Source organism: Pelophylax lessonae, assembly GCF_965119305.1.
Source record: "Pelophylax lessonae genome assembly, chromosome: 10".
In the NCBI taxonomy this organism is placed as follows: Eukaryota; Metazoa; Chordata; class Amphibia; order Anura; family Ranidae; genus Pelophylax; species Pelophylax lessonae.
The window spans coordinates 170,477,824-170,495,113 of record NC_138777.1 but is presented as its reverse complement, the minus strand read 5'-3'; the positions used below and the strand labels follow the sequence as shown (position 1 = coordinate 170,495,113).

At 40.8% G+C, this 17,290-nt stretch overlaps 1 protein-coding gene across 3 annotated transcripts in view; it reads left to right on the top strand.

Annotated features, from left to right (window-relative positions):
* Positions 1 to 17,290, top strand: part of KCNK4 (potassium two pore domain channel subfamily K member 4) — a 72,038-nt gene that overhangs the window by 39,853 nt on the left and 14,895 nt on the right. For all 3 annotated transcript variants that reach the window (XM_082269585.1, XM_082269586.1, XM_082269584.1), the window contains exons 4-5: positions 3,768 to 3,928; positions 7,735 to 7,921. In XM_082269585.1, the coding sequence (XP_082125711.1) occupies positions 3,768 to 3,928; positions 7,735 to 7,921 (348 nt within the window). The remainder of the gene's footprint in view (positions 1 to 3,767; positions 3,929 to 7,734; positions 7,922 to 17,290) is intronic.

Sequence of the window (17,290 nt, the reverse complement as noted above, 5' to 3'; positions counted from 1 at the left end):
TCTAACATTAGGGCAGTTCCCCGACTCAGAGATGAGCCTTCCCTGTGTGCAGTAAAAGTACAGAATTTCTCTGATAAAGTACTGTACCATGTCACTACACACTGTAACTTGTAGGTTTCATTAGGAGGGACATGTTGAGCTTATGCCCCACTCCACCAATCCAGCGTACCTCTATTAACTCACTCCCAGTAACAGAATGGGGTCTGCCATGCACATAGCATGGACCTCATATGTGCACTTTGTAATTCTTTCATTCCCGTACGCATGTAACCAGGCCTTGGATCTCCATAATACAGATTCAGTTTCAGTTGTTACTGGAAACCAACCACTAAGGAGGTAGCCAGATCACCTACCCCTTCGTTACTGGAGGACATGTCACCTTTACCAGATACCCCGCCTAGTGATTGGTTGCTTTGTGTCTTGAACTTTGCTTTGTTACTCATAGCAACTACATTTCTTCTCCTTGTCCCGCCGAGTTAACCCTTTTTTTTAGTAGCTGAGCTACATACCCCTTTATGCTCTTCAGACCCTGGTTCATTAGATATGCCAGAGCCAGCATACAGCTCTTAAAATAACTTAAGACCAGGCTTAGAACAGTTTGTGCAACTTTACTGAAGAGATTGCAACATTAGAGTCCAGTGTGAACAGAGTCCAATCCCTAACCCTAACTATAGCTGTGTGCCTGCCCAGGCAAAGTGGTAGCCCATGTTGGTATTCTCCGTGACTTGGATGTTCTCTGGAACCCTGCTGCCTCAAACAGACTGCAAGGTGCAGCAGTTGAGAGGAGTGTCCTGGACCTCAGCCTTCCCCCTATTTATAGCACAGGTGGGCTGGCTTGGGAGCCTTCCTGCCCCAAAGCACCCACCCCCTCATGTTGAGGACATGTGGCCTGGCATGGTTCAGGAGGGGAGGTAGGCGCTCACTCGTTACCCCCCCTTTCCTGACCTGTCAGGCTGCATGCCCGAATAAGGGTCTGGAAAGGATTTTGAAGGCAACCCCACCCCGTTTTTTAATTTATTTTTTCGAAATCCGGGTGCTGGAAATAAAAGTGTGAGTCATTTTAAATGGGATTTGACTCGTTTTTTTTTTCTTTAGAAATGTCATTTTTGCTGTATAATATTGTATGCATGCTACAGATGCGCCACTTTATAGGAACATTAAGGGGACGCCCCAGGCACTAAATTTAAAAGAATTTTTAATTTTTATTGTTGCACTTTATACATAATTAAAATCACTGCTCCTGAAAAAATGATGTTTGTTTTTTTTTTTTTTTTTACTGATATATGTCCCCCAGGGCAGTACCCATACCCCCATACTCCTTTTATGGCCATATACCTGCATATAAGCCTTCAAAATGGGCACTTTTGATTTTTTCTGTTCGGCTCCCATAGACTTCAACAGTCTTTTTTTTTTTTCGTTGGTTGAACCAGATGGACTTGTGTCTTTTTTCAACCTGACTTACTATGTAACAGGGTTCACCATACAGGTTAGAACATTTTCCCTGTTCGAGAGTTCTGCTGCGAACCAAACAGGGGGGGTGTTCGGCCCATCCCTAACAGCTACACCTTACTTACTAAGCTAAATGAACATTCACTCTGCCAATTTCAAAAAATTCACCCCTTTTGTAAATTAATCCCAACGTGTCGGGGGGAGCAAGCCATGCTGTTATACATCGCGGGCCGTTCTGCATGCGGCCGCGACTTTTCTTAAAGAGTTACTGTCCTGCGTTTGCGATTCCAAGTTGAGGTAAGTGTTTGTCTATTCATTAAACGCATATTTTAAGGATAATACACTTTATTTTTTCATTTGGAATCCTTCTGTTGGTTTACCTGCCACTGATTCAAATGAGATCCACATGCACAAGGAGCGGATAGGTTTTGGAGAGCCATATATTGGGAGTCCAGTTTATGCATCTTCGGCCAAAGGTTATCTGTCCACCAGTTTAAAGCTCCAACCTCCCTACCATCTGGTAAGAAGTTATTGCTACCATTGGGTGTCACTGGCTTAATTCACTGCCACCGTGAGAGATAAAGTTGTCACTTGATTTTACTGCGGTAAGGGGCCACCTATATGCACAGGATTATCACCTGGTGTACATCCTATTTAAACTTTTGACCACATCACTTCATCGCTTCATTACTGGGTTTTTTTCATCACCTTATCTCTGAAGTTGAAGGAGTCACTGTTTTCATTCATTTGAGAGACTTTATTTTGTCACTGATTTTATTTGGTGATTTCCATTTGAATATTTATTTCACTTGTATTTTGTTCACATCATGTTTATTAATGTAATTTTTAGAAGCGCACTATTTTTTTCATTCATATATCCAATTCATCATTTCTAGTGCTGCCTCTACCTTTGTTAATGGTAAGCGCACCCTTTTTTCCTTTATTTATAAATTAATCCCAATAACTACAAGATATTTGGTATACATTTAACAATTATTTTAGAAGATACACAGTTAATTTGCATACAGCTATTTTTTACTCTATTAGCCTCATGTAAAAAACTGCCTGATAATTCGATGTTGGACATTAGCAGGCAGATCATAAAGAAATGGGTTTCTTGCATGTATCTTTAAGAATTGGTCAATACAGAGCAGAGTTTTATGATTTAGAACTCATGACAATAGCACAGTATGGGCACCCATGCACTAGGGCTTCTGAATGTTCCATCAGACACAGTCTGATTCACAGAAGATTGCTTTTTCACCTATCATGGACATCCATTGGACATGCCAGTAAGTTATTAGCACGCTTTGACAGCTCATCTCTGCTTAATCAGCAAAGATGACATATTCCAACTATATAATCAGAGACATAAAATTGGCTTTCTCTCTGTACATGCTCACACTGATGTTTGGATCCTACTCCAAATTACCTTTGCTTACGGTTAGCTTTAGGCTTCGCTGCATATAAGATTCTGAACGTTGAGCATAATAAAATTAATCACTTCTGAAAAATATCTCATTTGCAAAACTTCAGTGAGATGAAATTGGGTCAGTTTTAAACAATCTCATGCTACAATAACCACAAAAAATGTTGTTAACCATTAGAGTAACTATACAACTTCATATTAAAAAACACATCTTTAGCTCAGAACATTTTCCTTAAAGTGGTTCTAAAGGCAAGACTTTTTTTTACCTGAACCCATTCCCTGAGTTCTACATCAATCCAGCTCTGTGCTGTCTGCCACCAGGGCTACTCTCCCCCCTCATCTCATAGGCATAGAGGCAGCAACAGTAGCCATTGGCTCATACTCCTGTCAATCAAATGCTGTCAGGAGGGGGCGGAGCCACACCGCACTGTGTGTCAATAGGCACACACAGCCTGGCTCATGAGCGTACATGCAGGTGTACCCCCATAGTAAGCATCTTCCTATGGTGGCACACCAAGAAGAGGAGTAGCCTAGGCCCTAGAGCACCGGCGGGGGACCCCAGAAAAGGAACATTGTGACCACTCTGTGTAATACCATTGCACAGAACAGGTAAACATAACATGGTTTTATTTTAAAAAAATTAGAAGCCTTTACAATCACTTTAAAGCCTTTGTGATAAAAAAACTTTTTCTTTTTTTTCTTTTTAATAATGCTTAAATATTTTACTGTAATGAAATCTTGACTAAACAGCAGATTACTTCTTTTTTTTTTTTTTTTTTTAGGAATGTGTTGGAATCAGTGAGATATAGGATAAGAAATAAATAGTATAATAATACTATAACAATCCTTTTTTAACCAAGTCAATATTTTTTTTCATGGTATATTACAGGTTTTGGTAACAATGCCCCAAAGACAGAAGGTGGACGGATTTTTTGCATTTTTTATGCGCTGTTTGGCATTCCATTGTTTGGCATCCTGCTGGCAGGTGTTGGTGACCATTTAGGATCTGCTCTCCGGAAAGGAATTGGAAAAGTGGAGATGATATTCTTGGTAAGGAGATGTATATTTTTTAGTACAGCATGTACATCAATATTCAGCAATTCCAGCAAAGGAGGAGATTTATTAAAACTCCAGCACTCAGAACCTGGTGCGGCTTTGCATTGTAGCCGATCAGTTTCGAACGTCAGCTTGTTCAGTTAAACCCTGACAATAATTCCCTGAAGCTAATGGGTTCCTATGCAGAGCTGCTCCAGATTTTGCACTCTCCAGTTTTAGTAAATCAACCTCAAAGAGTGATACCAGCAACGACTAAATAATAGAGGTAATACAAAAATGTACCCACTGAAAATACAGTATACTTTGCCTTTAAAAGGTATGTAAATCCTATCAATGACCATTTCTTTTTGCTCACTCTTGATCTTTTAAATATACCATTAAAAGCATGTGTTATATCTGTTTGATAAAAAAAATACCTGTTTATCCTGTCAGAAATATTGTAAGCTGATAACTTTTTGTTCTCTTTCTGTTGACTTTTACTAGTTAGCATTATTTCCAACTATCTCTGTGGATTGAAAAACACTTCCCTTCTATGTTACAGAGAAAAGGAGGGTGGGGGTGTTGTGTAGTCCTGTTCTAGAGTGACAATTATGTTCTATTATAGATACAGTAAGTTGACTGAGCATTGTTACTCTAGGACAGATAGTATGTTACTGGTAGGATCACCAGGTGATAAGAAAAGAGAAAACGCCAAAAAATGTAAACTAAGGCAGCCACCACATCTAAGGATTGGTAAGCTGAATATACACTATATTACCAAACGTATTGGGGTGCCTGCCTTTACACACACATGAACTTTAATAGCACCCTTTGCAGCTATAAGAGCTTAACTCTTCAGGGAAGGCTGTGCACAAGGTTTAGGAGTGTGTCTATGGGAATGTTTGACCATTCTTCCAGAAGCATATTGGTGAGGTCAGGCACTGATGTGGGTGAGAAGGCCTGGCTCGCAGTCTCCTCTCTAATTCATCCCAAAAGTGTTCTATCGGGTTGAGGTCAGGACTCTGTGCAGGTCAGTCAATTTCCTCCACCCCAAACTCTCTCATCCGTTTCTTAATAGACCGTGTTTGTGCACTGGTGTTCAGTCATGTTGGAAAAGGAAGGGGCCACACCCAAAGTTGGGAGCATGAAATTGTCCAAAAAGTCTTGGTATGCTGATGCCCTAAGAGTTCACTTCACTGGAACTAAGGGGCCAATCCGAGCCCCTGAAAAACAACTCTACACCATAATCCCCCCTCCACTAAATTATTTGGACCAGTGCACAAAGCAAGGTCTATAAAGACATGGATGAGTGAGTTTGGGGTGGATGAACTTGACTGGCCTGCACAGACTCCTGACCTCAACCCGACAGAACACCTTTGGGATGAATTAGAGTGGAGACTGCAAGCCAGCCAACATCAGTGCCTGACCTCACAAATACACTTCTGGAGGAATGTCAAACATTCCCATAGACACACTCCTAAACCTTGTGGACAGCCTTCCAAGAAGAGTTGAAGCTGTTATAGCTGCAAAGGGTGGGCCAATTTAATATTGAACTCTACGGACTAAGACTGGGATGCTATTAAAGTTCATGTACATGTAAAGGCAAGCATCAAAATACTTTTGATAATATAGTGTATTTAATTTTTGTTCTTGGATTAGGATACACTTTAGAAATAGTTTGGGGGTCCAGTGTAAATTACAGTCCTGTCTTTTTTCAGATGCGCAACATATACCTGCATTTTACTTGTGCCACTGACTTTTTCTTTTAAGCATTTACATCTATCTGAAAGTATAGGTTTGTGCCGTTGTTTAGTTTTGTTAACTTTTCTCTCCTTACACTGTCCCTGGAGGTATTTGCATAGAGATACATTAACTGAACCTTGTCTCAGAAAGAGCTTGATCATTGATTTGCCGCACTGAAATTGAATTTTTTGTGCTTTTAAAATTAGATTTTGAGTTGTGCTTGGGACTATGTGCAGACAGAAAATCACATGAGACAGTCTGTTAGTATATTAATTTGTAGGAGGGCAGAGCTGTGTATAGAACAATACGTAACAGGGCAGACATAACTCAGTCTAAAGACAGAGCACAATGACCTATAGTTAGATAGTTAGATAGATAGTTAGAACAGATTTTCAGATCCCAAAGGGGCACCACAGTGGTGGTAAGATGGAGTCTTACCAAATTATATTGACCCTCATTGAATAGAAGTCAGAAAAGGCATTTATGGATATATAATGGCTAGACAGGACCTCTGGTTTGTTTTTTTCTTTACAGCAGAGCAATCCACATTTCAATGTGTCACTACATGCGCTGGACACTTTGACAGTCTCAGCCTGGAAAAGACTTTCTTGCATACTAACCAGGATTCAAGTTCTTAGTTGTGATGTCTGCATTAGTTTTCTTTTTTGGACTTTCTTCTGCTTTTATCCGATGATCATGCCAGTAAGTCAGCCTTAGGCACCATGGGATTCACTGGATCAACAGGTGACTCCAAGGAAGAGGACATAATCAGGTGGAGAAATGGTGTTCAATGTGGAGGGGTTGTACAGCAGATTCCAACAAACTGGTGCACCATTGAACTAGTGTTACTGCAAAAAAGTATACATTTTATTTCATAATTTGTCCCATAAAATGACGTTTCTTGTGCAAAGCTGCATTAAAAACAATTCAAGATATTTTTTTTTTCAACTTTGTACATTTTTTCATGTAACCCTAAAAAAAGGAATAATTACACCAGACAAAAAAAACTAGGGACTTTCTAGGACACAATAAAAGAACAAAGAGAGGGTTTTGTCCTATCTCATTGCCATTAACCAATTATATTGATAAATAAAACAAGTGATATACTCACAAACTCATGACAATAACAAGCGTATTGTGACATTCAGATGAGATTGCCTCTAGATCCACACCGCTCAACTGATGGCTTGGGAAGACAATGTGGTTTATGTGTTTTGAGGGATGAACCCTCTTCTTCAGAGCCAAAAGAATGTATGACTGGAGACTAGTTTATATAATGCCCCGGTATGAACTAAAATGACAAATCCAACCTCCTGCCCTTTCTAGGACGGCACCCAAGGTCATAAATTCATGGGACTACAACTTCAGTAATGTGTCTGGTGGGTCTAGAGGTGCTTAAAAGAGAAATTCAGGAATACACAAAAAAATAAACCATCATACTCACCTAGGTGGCTGCAACACCACTCCCAACTGCAGTTGCCCCCCCCCCCAACCTCTACACTGATCAAAGACTGCTGATTGTTCAGTTCTCATTTTTTCAGTGAGCAGAAAGCTGGTGACTGTCAGTCATAGGGTCTCTGCTCTGCCTCTCCAGAGCGGCTGGCTCAGTCTCCCAGGGACTCTGTAAATTCAGGATCTTTCCAGAGCCTGAACCAGCTAAGTGATTTCAGCCAACAGCAGGCCTTAGCCCACTGCCAGCTGAAAACGGGACACAGGAGTGCAGAACAACGTGCATAGAAGAAGTAGGGCCAAAATAGCTTTGCCCATACTTTTAAATGTGTAGGCAGCTATCTGGTGATCTGTGTTAATGGTCCTTGAAACAAAAGCTTCAAGTAAGAAAATAGAGAGTGTAACTAAGTTTTACACCTTGAAACTTTGTGGTGCTTTCTTCTTTTTCACATTAAGCATAATTTCTGCCTAAGACAAAGTTACTTGACTGGAGTTCAATGACTGATTTTTAATGATAAATACAATTAAGTGAGTACTTATTCATTTATCAAATAAATAATGCTTATAGCTAATAGCATTGTCTGATACTTTTACACGTGTATAGCTTCCATCTTTCTGTCTTTTCACAGAAATGGCGGGTCTCTCCTACCATTGTGCGGGTCATCTCAGCAGTGCTCTTCCTCCTCATTGGTTGTGTCCTCTTCGTTCTTATACCAACGTTAATCTTCCAGGAAATTGAGCATTGGTCCCTGCTGGAGGCAATATATTTTGTAGTCATCACACTTACTACTATTGGATTTGGAGACTACGTAGCAGGTAATCAATGTCTTCAAAAGTGTCTATAGTAATGGTGTAAAAACATAAGTAAATATCACTGCTCCACAAGGAGAAAGCCTCGCAAATGTAAATAGCTCAATTTTACCAGACTTGGGTCACTAATAAGAAAAATTAGGTCCTGAGTATTAATTGGCTCCAGCTTCCAAGATACAGCTTCAGGTCAAAATAGCATCAAAATAATTCAAAATTAAGGGGGAAATGTGAGGAATTATGCTCTCTAACTTTTCTGCAAAATGTGATATAGCAATGAGATTGGTGCCACACCAATCATAAATTTATCTTTTTATTGATACCAAAAGTTACATTTTGGATCCACTGATATTGACAGCCCCAGGTCAGCTGCATCCTGCTCATCATCTTTATCATCATCTGAGTCTAGAGAGTAGGATTGTGGTGGATCTGGAATTGGCAAGTCCTACCTATGGGGTAAAGGACGCAGTGCAGATGGAATGTTTGGATATTCCATGCTCCACTTCATCTTTCTTAAGATCCCTTTTGCAATAGGGGGAACCATGAAAAAAATAGCAGTCCCTACTATGATTGGTGGGTTCCCTCCACACCTTTGGGACTGCGAAAGGCATGGACGTTTTCTTTTTGTTTAGCCAATGACGTAGATAAGTTGCACATGTAATGCAACACTAATAAAGTGCCCAACTCTTGTCCTGATCCCCGATTTTGCACATAAAATATAGATGGTATGCCTTTTTTGCCACTGCCATATCATACTGCACTTTTGAGATGCAAATGTAACCTTGTCAAAATGTAGCAGCAGTTATCTGTGTTGTTTACACAGTTTCGAGGCATCTTGGTTTCTGAGGAAAAATGTCACGCAACTGTCCCTTGGAAATGTTAGGCAATGACACTTTCACAAGCCACCAGAAAGCTGTAACTGTATGATGCGTAGATCTGACCAAGACAACTGTACCTTGTAATAAAAGAACAATAAATTACAGTTAGGTAATAATCTTTAGTCTTAAATTGAAGATAAATTTATACACTTCTATGTGGTACTATTTTCATTGTTCTACCGTACTTTGCTGAGAAGTTATGAAAGTCCTACCAGCGCCCACAATACTTTTATTCATATTACCTCATCTGTCTGGGTCACTGAGGCATCTGTGGGATTGGGTGTTAGTACCACTGCTCTATATTTGTATATTTGTATGTGTTGGAAGACATTTTTTTTCATGATGGTAATTTTTTTTCATGAATTAATTTTTTTACTTTGCAAATTGAACATACACTTACAGTGGGTACGGAAAGTATTCAGACCCCCTTAAATGTTTCACTCTTTGTAATATTGCAGCCATTTGCTAAAATCATTTAAGTTCATTCTTCTTCCTCATGAATGTACACATAGCACCCCATACTGACAGAAAAACACAGAATTGTTGACATTGTTGCAGATTTATTAAAAAAGAAAAACTGAAATATCACATAGTCCTAAGTATTCAGACCCTTTGCTGTGACACTCATATATTTAACTCAGGTGCTTTCCATTTCTTCTGATCATCCTTGAGATGGTTCTACACCTTCATTTGAGTCCAGCTGTGTTTGATTATACTGATTGGACTTGATTAGGAAAGCCACACACCTGTCTATATAAGACCTTCCAGATCACAATGCATGTCAGAGCAAATGAGAATCATGAGGTCAAAGGAACTGCCTGAAGAGCTCAGAGACAGAATTGTGGCAAGGCACAGATCTGGCCAAGGTTACAAAAAGATTTCTGCTGCACTTAAGGTTCCTAATAGCACAGTGGCCTCCATAATCCTCAAATGGAAGATGTTTGGGACGACCAGAACCCTTCCTAGAGCTGGCCGTCCGGCCAAACTGAGCTATCGGGGGAGAAGAGCCTTGGTGAGAGAGGTAAAGAAGAACCCAAGATCACTGTGGCTGAGCTCCAGAGATGCAGTCAGGAGATGGGAGAAAGTTGTAGAAAGTCAACCATCACTGCAGCCCTCCACCAGTCGGGGCTTTATGGCAGAGTGGCCCGACGGAAGCCTCTCCTCAGACACATGAAAGCCCGCATGGAGTTTGCTAAAAAACACCTGAAGGACTCCAAGATGGTGAGAAATAAGATTCTCTGGTCTGATGAGACCAAAATAGAACTTGTTGGCCTTAATTCTAAGCGGTATGTGTGGAGAAAACCAGGCACTGCTCATCACCTGTCCAATACAGTCCCAACAGTGAAGCATGGTGGTGGCAGCATCATGCTGTGGGGGTATTTTTCAGCTGCAGGGACAGGACGACTGGTTGCAATCGAGGGAAAGATGAATGCGGCCAAGTACAGGGATATCCTGGACAAAAACCTTCTCCAGAGTGCTCTGGACCTCAGACTGGGCCGAAGGTTTACCTTCCAACAAGACAATGACCCTAAGCACACAGCTAAAATAACGAAGGAGTGGCTTCACAACAACTCCGTGACTGTTCTTGAATGGCCCAGCCAGAGCCCTGACTTAAACCCAATTGAGCATCTCTGGAGAGACCTAAAAATGGCTGTCCACCAACGTTTACCATCCAACCTGACATAACTGGAGAGGATCTGCAAGGAGGAAGGCAGAGGATCCCCAAATCCAGGTGTGAAAGACTTGTTGCATCTTTCCCAAAAAGACTCCTGGCTGTATTAGATCAAAAGGGGGCTTCTACTAAATACTGAGCAAAGGGTCTGAATACTTAGGACCATGTGATATTTCAGTTTTTCTTTTTTAATAAATCTGCAACAATGTCAACAATTCTGTGTTTTTCTGTCAGTATGGGGTGCTATGTGTACATTCATGAGGAAGAAGAATGAACTTAAATGATTTTAGCAAATGGCTGCAATATAACAAAGAGTGAAAAATTTAAGGGGGTCTGAATACTTTCCGTACCCACTGTAAGTACTAATGTTTGTCCCCATTCCACCTAGCGTGCGCAATTTTGAAGCATGACATGTTGGGTATCTATTTACTCGGCGTTTCCATTCTCTTATTTCCCCAATCTTCTGCAATTCAACCAATTTGTTATTTTTCCATAAGGGGGAGAACATGATAAAACCTCTATAGTTCAGTTTTGTCTTTATACTGTCCCACACTTTCGTCATCAGGTCCAGAGTTGGGAGTTTTAAGAAGGATCCTGCCTCTAGGACCTCAACTATCGAGCCGTGTGGTGTAGTCTGCATCAAAATCGCTCTCTCCCCCTCTCGTTCCGTCAAGTCACAAGCCCCTAGTTATTGCAACTGTGATGCTAGGAAGTAATTAAAGGGGTGCGGAAGCGCCAGTCCTCCTTCTTGTTTTTGTAGCTGAAGAATACTTAGCTGGATTCTGGCATTGCCGCCCTTCCAAATTAATTCTCTAAAAACACTGTCAATCTTTTGAAACCATTTTTTATATATCCAAATTGGGGAATTTTGCAAGACATAGAGTAATTGCAGCATCCAAATCATTTTTATTAAATTACAACATCCTGCCGCTGATAATGGCAGGTGTTTCCACAGCATTCTGTAGAGAGTCCTATGTATCACTTAAGAATAGGAGAAGGTCGTCTGCATATAATGCTACCTTATCCTCTAAGGCCCCTCTTTTAAACCCCTTCACCTTATCTGAGGCTCTCAGAGCTATTGCCAGTGGCTCTATTGCAATGGAAAAAAGGAGGGGTGACAAGGGACACCCCTGTCTCATTCCCCTCCCTAAGCCAAATTTTTCAGAAGTTTCATTGTTTACCCTAGTTCTGGCTTCAGGTGTCTTATATAGCATTTTAACCCATTTGATAAAAACTGGCCCAAACTGTAGCCTTTCCATTATTTTCCAAAGGTATTGCCATTCTACACTGTCGAAGGCCTTGGCGGCGTCCAATGACAGAATCGCCTTCTCATCCCTACCATCTGTTGGTATCTGGAGATTCAAAAATACTCATCTAATATTTGTACTTGTGGTTCTTCCAGGTATAAACCCCGATTGATCAGGGTGGATAAGCCCCACTATAGCTTTGTTCAGCCGGGCCGCCAGGACCTTCGACAGAATTATAGGGGTATTTTTAGTTAAAAAATGTATTTGAGGCCGGAACTCCGCTTTAAGTGGTTAAATAGGGACCGTGGCCAGGAGCTGTGTGAACCGGCTCCATTGAGAGCCGGTCACACTCTCCTGTCTTGGGAATTTGGTGCGGGGAAACCTGGTAACCATGTGCATAACACACTCCCTGTCCTAGCGTGGCTGTTACTCACTCTCTTTACTGCATCTATGGAGGATGCCATGGTTTTAACTATGCTCCTCTTCTAAATTGGACTAAAACCCATAATCCACTCTTTATCACCAGGTAGCTGGGAAAACTGATATATCAGTTTAGTGCACAGGAAGTTACAAAGACAGATGAATTTTGGCAACATCACAGTTATTTTTTGTTACTTCCACAAAATATACTTAGCCTGAAAAAGGAAAACGAATGCGGCCACCATATATAAGAATTGATGAGTTGCAATAAATTACTTTTTTGTTTTTGAGTTTAGATATTCTTTAGCTGACACCTGTCACAAAACTATTCAGAGATCATGTTATGTGCAGTACACTATCAAACAACTTTTCCCAATGGAGAAGGGAGGCAGGGGCCTGTCCCCACTGGGAGTTTTTTGGCTGCACAAGACTAAAAGCTTCTAACTCCCACAGGATCAGGAAGAAGACCAAGCACCCTGCAAAGAGGATTTCTACAGTATCCAGCTGCCTGCACAAAGGGGGACATACTTCAGTTAGGTCACTAAAGCTATAGCGAATATTATTTTTTTCAGCTAAAATGCAGCTTTAAATTATACATCATACCCCAGAGAGCAGGGAAACCTGTCTCTCTCCCCTGTCCCCTGTATCTGCATCACATGATCCTGTGATATATGACATGATACAGAGTCACAAAGGAAGAAGGAAAGTCTCTTTGCACCCTGCAGTGGGTGCCCCATCTGATAACAGACCCTGTATGTTTTCTAGAGGTGACATTACAGTTAAAACATTAAAGTTATAGTGGGATCACTGCAGACCCGTGAGCAGTGAGAACAGTGATTTAGCAGTGACCAAAAATGCGCTACCAATGAAGTGGCTAAATAATGTGGCAAGGGAGATTCTAAAGGTCCCGAAATTAAACTGTAACTTCTGTAACTCCTTTTTGTACACCACTGCCACCATCAGAAGTTGCAAAGTTGCTTATATGGATTTTTGTTTTTTTTAAACTGACTTGATGGCAATATGAAACTAACTAGTGAAAGTGGGAACAAACTCCCTTGGTTGATTTTTATCTATAGGTAGGCCTATAGTAAGGTTTACCTATAGGTACAGTAAATATCTCCTAAGCGTGCACTGTTTAGGAGATATTTATTTGCGAAGCCGCCGGTGACGTCACTGGTGCATGCGCTCTGGAGGAAAGGCATACCCGTGCCCTTCCTTCAGAGTCTTGTGCTGTGAATAGTGGCTCCTGCACACATGCACGGGAGTGATGTCATCGCGGCTCATCCAATCAAAGGACCGGAGCCCGTTAGCCCGGAAGGAAGACTGGGGGAAGATGGAAACCCTGTCAGCGGTGACAGTGCGCTGCTGGAGGACTTCGTTTTAAGGCAAGTTTATTATTATGTGCTAGTATGCAATGCAATGCATACTAGCACATTATAACTTTGCCTTGCAGGTTTTTAAAAAAAAATTTAAAACTAAATGGCGGTTTACTACCGCTTTAACATCATGGTATATATGGCTAACAACAAAATCAAACTGTTGTTGTGCGATGACTTCATAATCATCACACTAGCTTCAATTTTTTTTCAATGACCATAGGAGTGAGCTGGAGGCAAAACTGACAATGACATAATGCAGTGGTGGGTAGACAAAACAAAAATGTCAACAATGGTTCGAGATTAATATTTGACAAAGTGTGAGTAGCTTCAATGTACTCAGGAAGAAGCAGCAGGTGTTACTGTACAATAGGTGCGTGCAGATGTTAGGAGTCCTGTCAGGATGCAATTCGACATGTGTAGAGTTTCCAAAACAATCTTTTCATTTGAATATCACTGTTTTGGTGCCAACAAACACCATGATCACAACAGAGCCTTCCGTTTATTGGGCGGTGAGCACAGGGCGATGATATGACACTGGTATATGACTTGTTACATTTACATTTAAACTAGAACCACATTTTTTTTTTAGTTTTGAATAAAGTGGAGACATTTTAGAGGTGAAAATGTTTTTGTTTTTTTATAATTCAAACAAAGGAAACAACACAATAGGAAAATATCCATAAGTCAACAGTAATGGCTATTGCCCAAAACATGCCATACATAAATCAAAGATTCCGAGTTGAGGGATGTGTCAAGTGGAGACATTTTAAAACCCCTATCCTTTTTTAATTGTTGTCTGAGTCCCTGTTGAGAAGATTTACCCTCCTTTCCTGCGTGGTCACAAAAATAGGAAGTTAGCAGAATATTTCTAAGCCAAAGTAGGTAAGATGTAGCCCCAAAATGGGGTAAATGCAGAGGCGCCCATGTGGGCAAATGCTCTAAAGAGAGGTCTTCTACCTTAACTTACACATTTTTCAATAAAAACACTATCAACGCATTTCATGGCACTGAATGGCCAATTCTTCAGGGTAGGTGCACAAAAACTAAAAATAAATAATTAAAATGATTGTATTCATTGTATGTTAAAAAAACATACTATTTACAGCAACCATTATGGGCCAGTTCATGCCAGAAAGTGGTGCGGGAAAGGAGCGTTCCATGCGCATTTTCCGCACTGCGTTCAAAACTCAATGGTTTGCAATCTGCTGCGGGTGCCAATGCATTGTTAATGGCACCCCAAATGTAGATTGCAAATGCAGTGTGTTTGCCTGCAACAGATCACATGGTACCGCAGTAGTATGTGATTTTGGGTGGTGCATTTTTAAAAAGTAGCCCATTCTAGGTGTGAACTAGCTGTAAGTTATTAGTATTGTGAATATTGTAAACAGATAAAAGGGTACATTGCTAATACATATGCTGTGTATATAAAAAAATAACCTCCTAATATAGGCAAATAAAAAAAAAACATCCAGGGAAAAATGAAATACATTTTATATTAAAGTTGATCTTCAGGGAGATATACAGTGCCTTGCGAAAGTAATTCGGCCCCTTGAACTTTGCGACCTTTTGCCACATTTCAGGCTTCAAACATAAAGCTATAAAACTGTAATTTTTTGTGAAGAATCAACAACAAGTGGGACACAATCATGAAGTGGAACAAAATTTATTGGATATTTCAAACTTTGTTAACAAATAAAAAACTGAAAAATTGGGCATGCAAAATTATTCAGCCCCTTTACTTTCAGTGCAGCAAACTCTCTCCAGAAGTTCAGTGAGGATCTCTGAATGATCCAATGTTGACCCAAATGACTAATGATGATAAATAGAATCCACCTGTGTGTAATCAAGTCTCCGTATAAATGCACCTGCACTGTGATAGTCTCAGAGGTCCGTTTAAAGCGCAGAGAGCATCATGAAGAACAAGGAACACACCAGGCAGGTCCAAGATACTGTTGTGGAGAAGTTTAAAGCCGGATTTGGATACAAAAAGATTTCCCAAGCTTTAAACATCCCAAGGAGCACTGTGCAAGCGATAATATTGAAATGGAAGGAGTATCAGACCACTGCAAATCTACGAAGACCTGGCCGTCCCTCTAAACTTTCAGCTCATACAAGGAGAAGACTGATCAGAGATGCAGCCAAGAGGCCCATGATCACTCTGGATAAACTGCAGAGATCTACAGCTGAGGTGGGAGACTCTGTCCATAGGAAAACAATTAGTCGTATACTGCACAAATCTGGCCTTTATGGAAGAGTGGCAAGAAGAAAGCCATTTCTTAAAGATATCCATAAAAAGTGTTGTTTAAAGTTTGCCACAAGCCACTTAGGAGACACACCAAACATGTTGAAGAAGGTGCTCTGGTCAGATGAAACCAAAATCGAACTTTTTGGCAACAATGCAAAACGTTATGTTTGGCGTAAAAGCAACACAGCTCATCACCCTGAACACACCATCCCCACTGTCAAACATGGTGGTGGCAGCATCATGGTTTAGGCCTGCTTTTCTTCAGCAGGGACAGGGAAGATGGTTAAAATTGATGGGGAGATGGATGGATCCAAATACAGGACCATTCTGGAAGAAAACCTGATGGAGTCTGCAAAAGACCTGAGACTGGGACGGAGATTTGTCTTCCAACAAGACAATGATCCAAAAAAAGCAAAATCTACAATGGAATGGTTCACAAATAAACATATCCAGGTGTTAGAATGGCCAAGTCAAAATCCAGACCTGAATCCAATCGAGAATCTGTGGAAATAACTGAAAACTGCTGTTCACAAACGCTCTCCATCCAACCTCACTGAGCTCGAGCTGTTTTGCAAGGAGGAATGGGCAAAAATTTCAGTCTCTCGATGTGCAAAACTGATAGAGACATACCCCAAGCGACTTACAGCTGTAATCGCAGCAAAAGGTGGCGCTACAAAGTATTAACTTAAGGGGGCTGAATAATTTTGCGCGCCCAATTTTTCTTTTTTTTATTTGTTAAAAAAGTTTGAAATATCCAATAAATTTAGTTCCACTTCATGATTGTGTCCCACTTGTTGATTCTTCACAAAAAATTACAGTTTTATATCTTTATGTTTGAAGCCTGAAATGTGGCAAAAGGTTGCAAAGTTTAAGGGGGCCGAATACTTTCGCAAGGCACTGTAAAGGTACAAATTAATGCAGCTCTGTATTTATATCTTTAAATGTATTTTTTTTTAAATGCAAGATATGCAAGTACCTACATTTGATCTGGTACTAGCCTTTTGCAGCCCCTGTTCAGCAAGGCCTAGAGGAAAAGAGGGTGGGGCATCACAAGGAACCAATCCGTTTTGCTGTAGTACACATGTTAACAAGGAACATGCTGATTGGAGAAGAGGGCTGAGTGACAGAGAGATGAATTCTTTATGGGAAAAAAAAAAGATGAATTCATCAGTATACTGCTTCCCCTGTCATTGTTTAGTCATGGCCGGGGGGGACAGGGCCTGTAAGTGTAACTTAAAGTGATCGTAAAGTCTCGTTTTTTTAAATAAAAAAAACGTGTAATACTTACCTCCTCTGTGCAGTTGGTTTTGCACAGAGTGGCCTGGATCCTCCTCTTCTTGGGTCCCTCTCCTGGCCCCTCCCTCCTGTTGATTGCCCCCACAGCAAGCTGCTTGTTATGGGGCACCTGGGCTGAGTCACAGTATACTGTGTCCATTCAGACACAGAGCCACAACCCGACCTCGCCCCCCTCTCACTCCTGATTGGCTGAATGATTTTGATTGACAGCAGCGGGAGCCAATCGTGCCGTGCTGCTGTC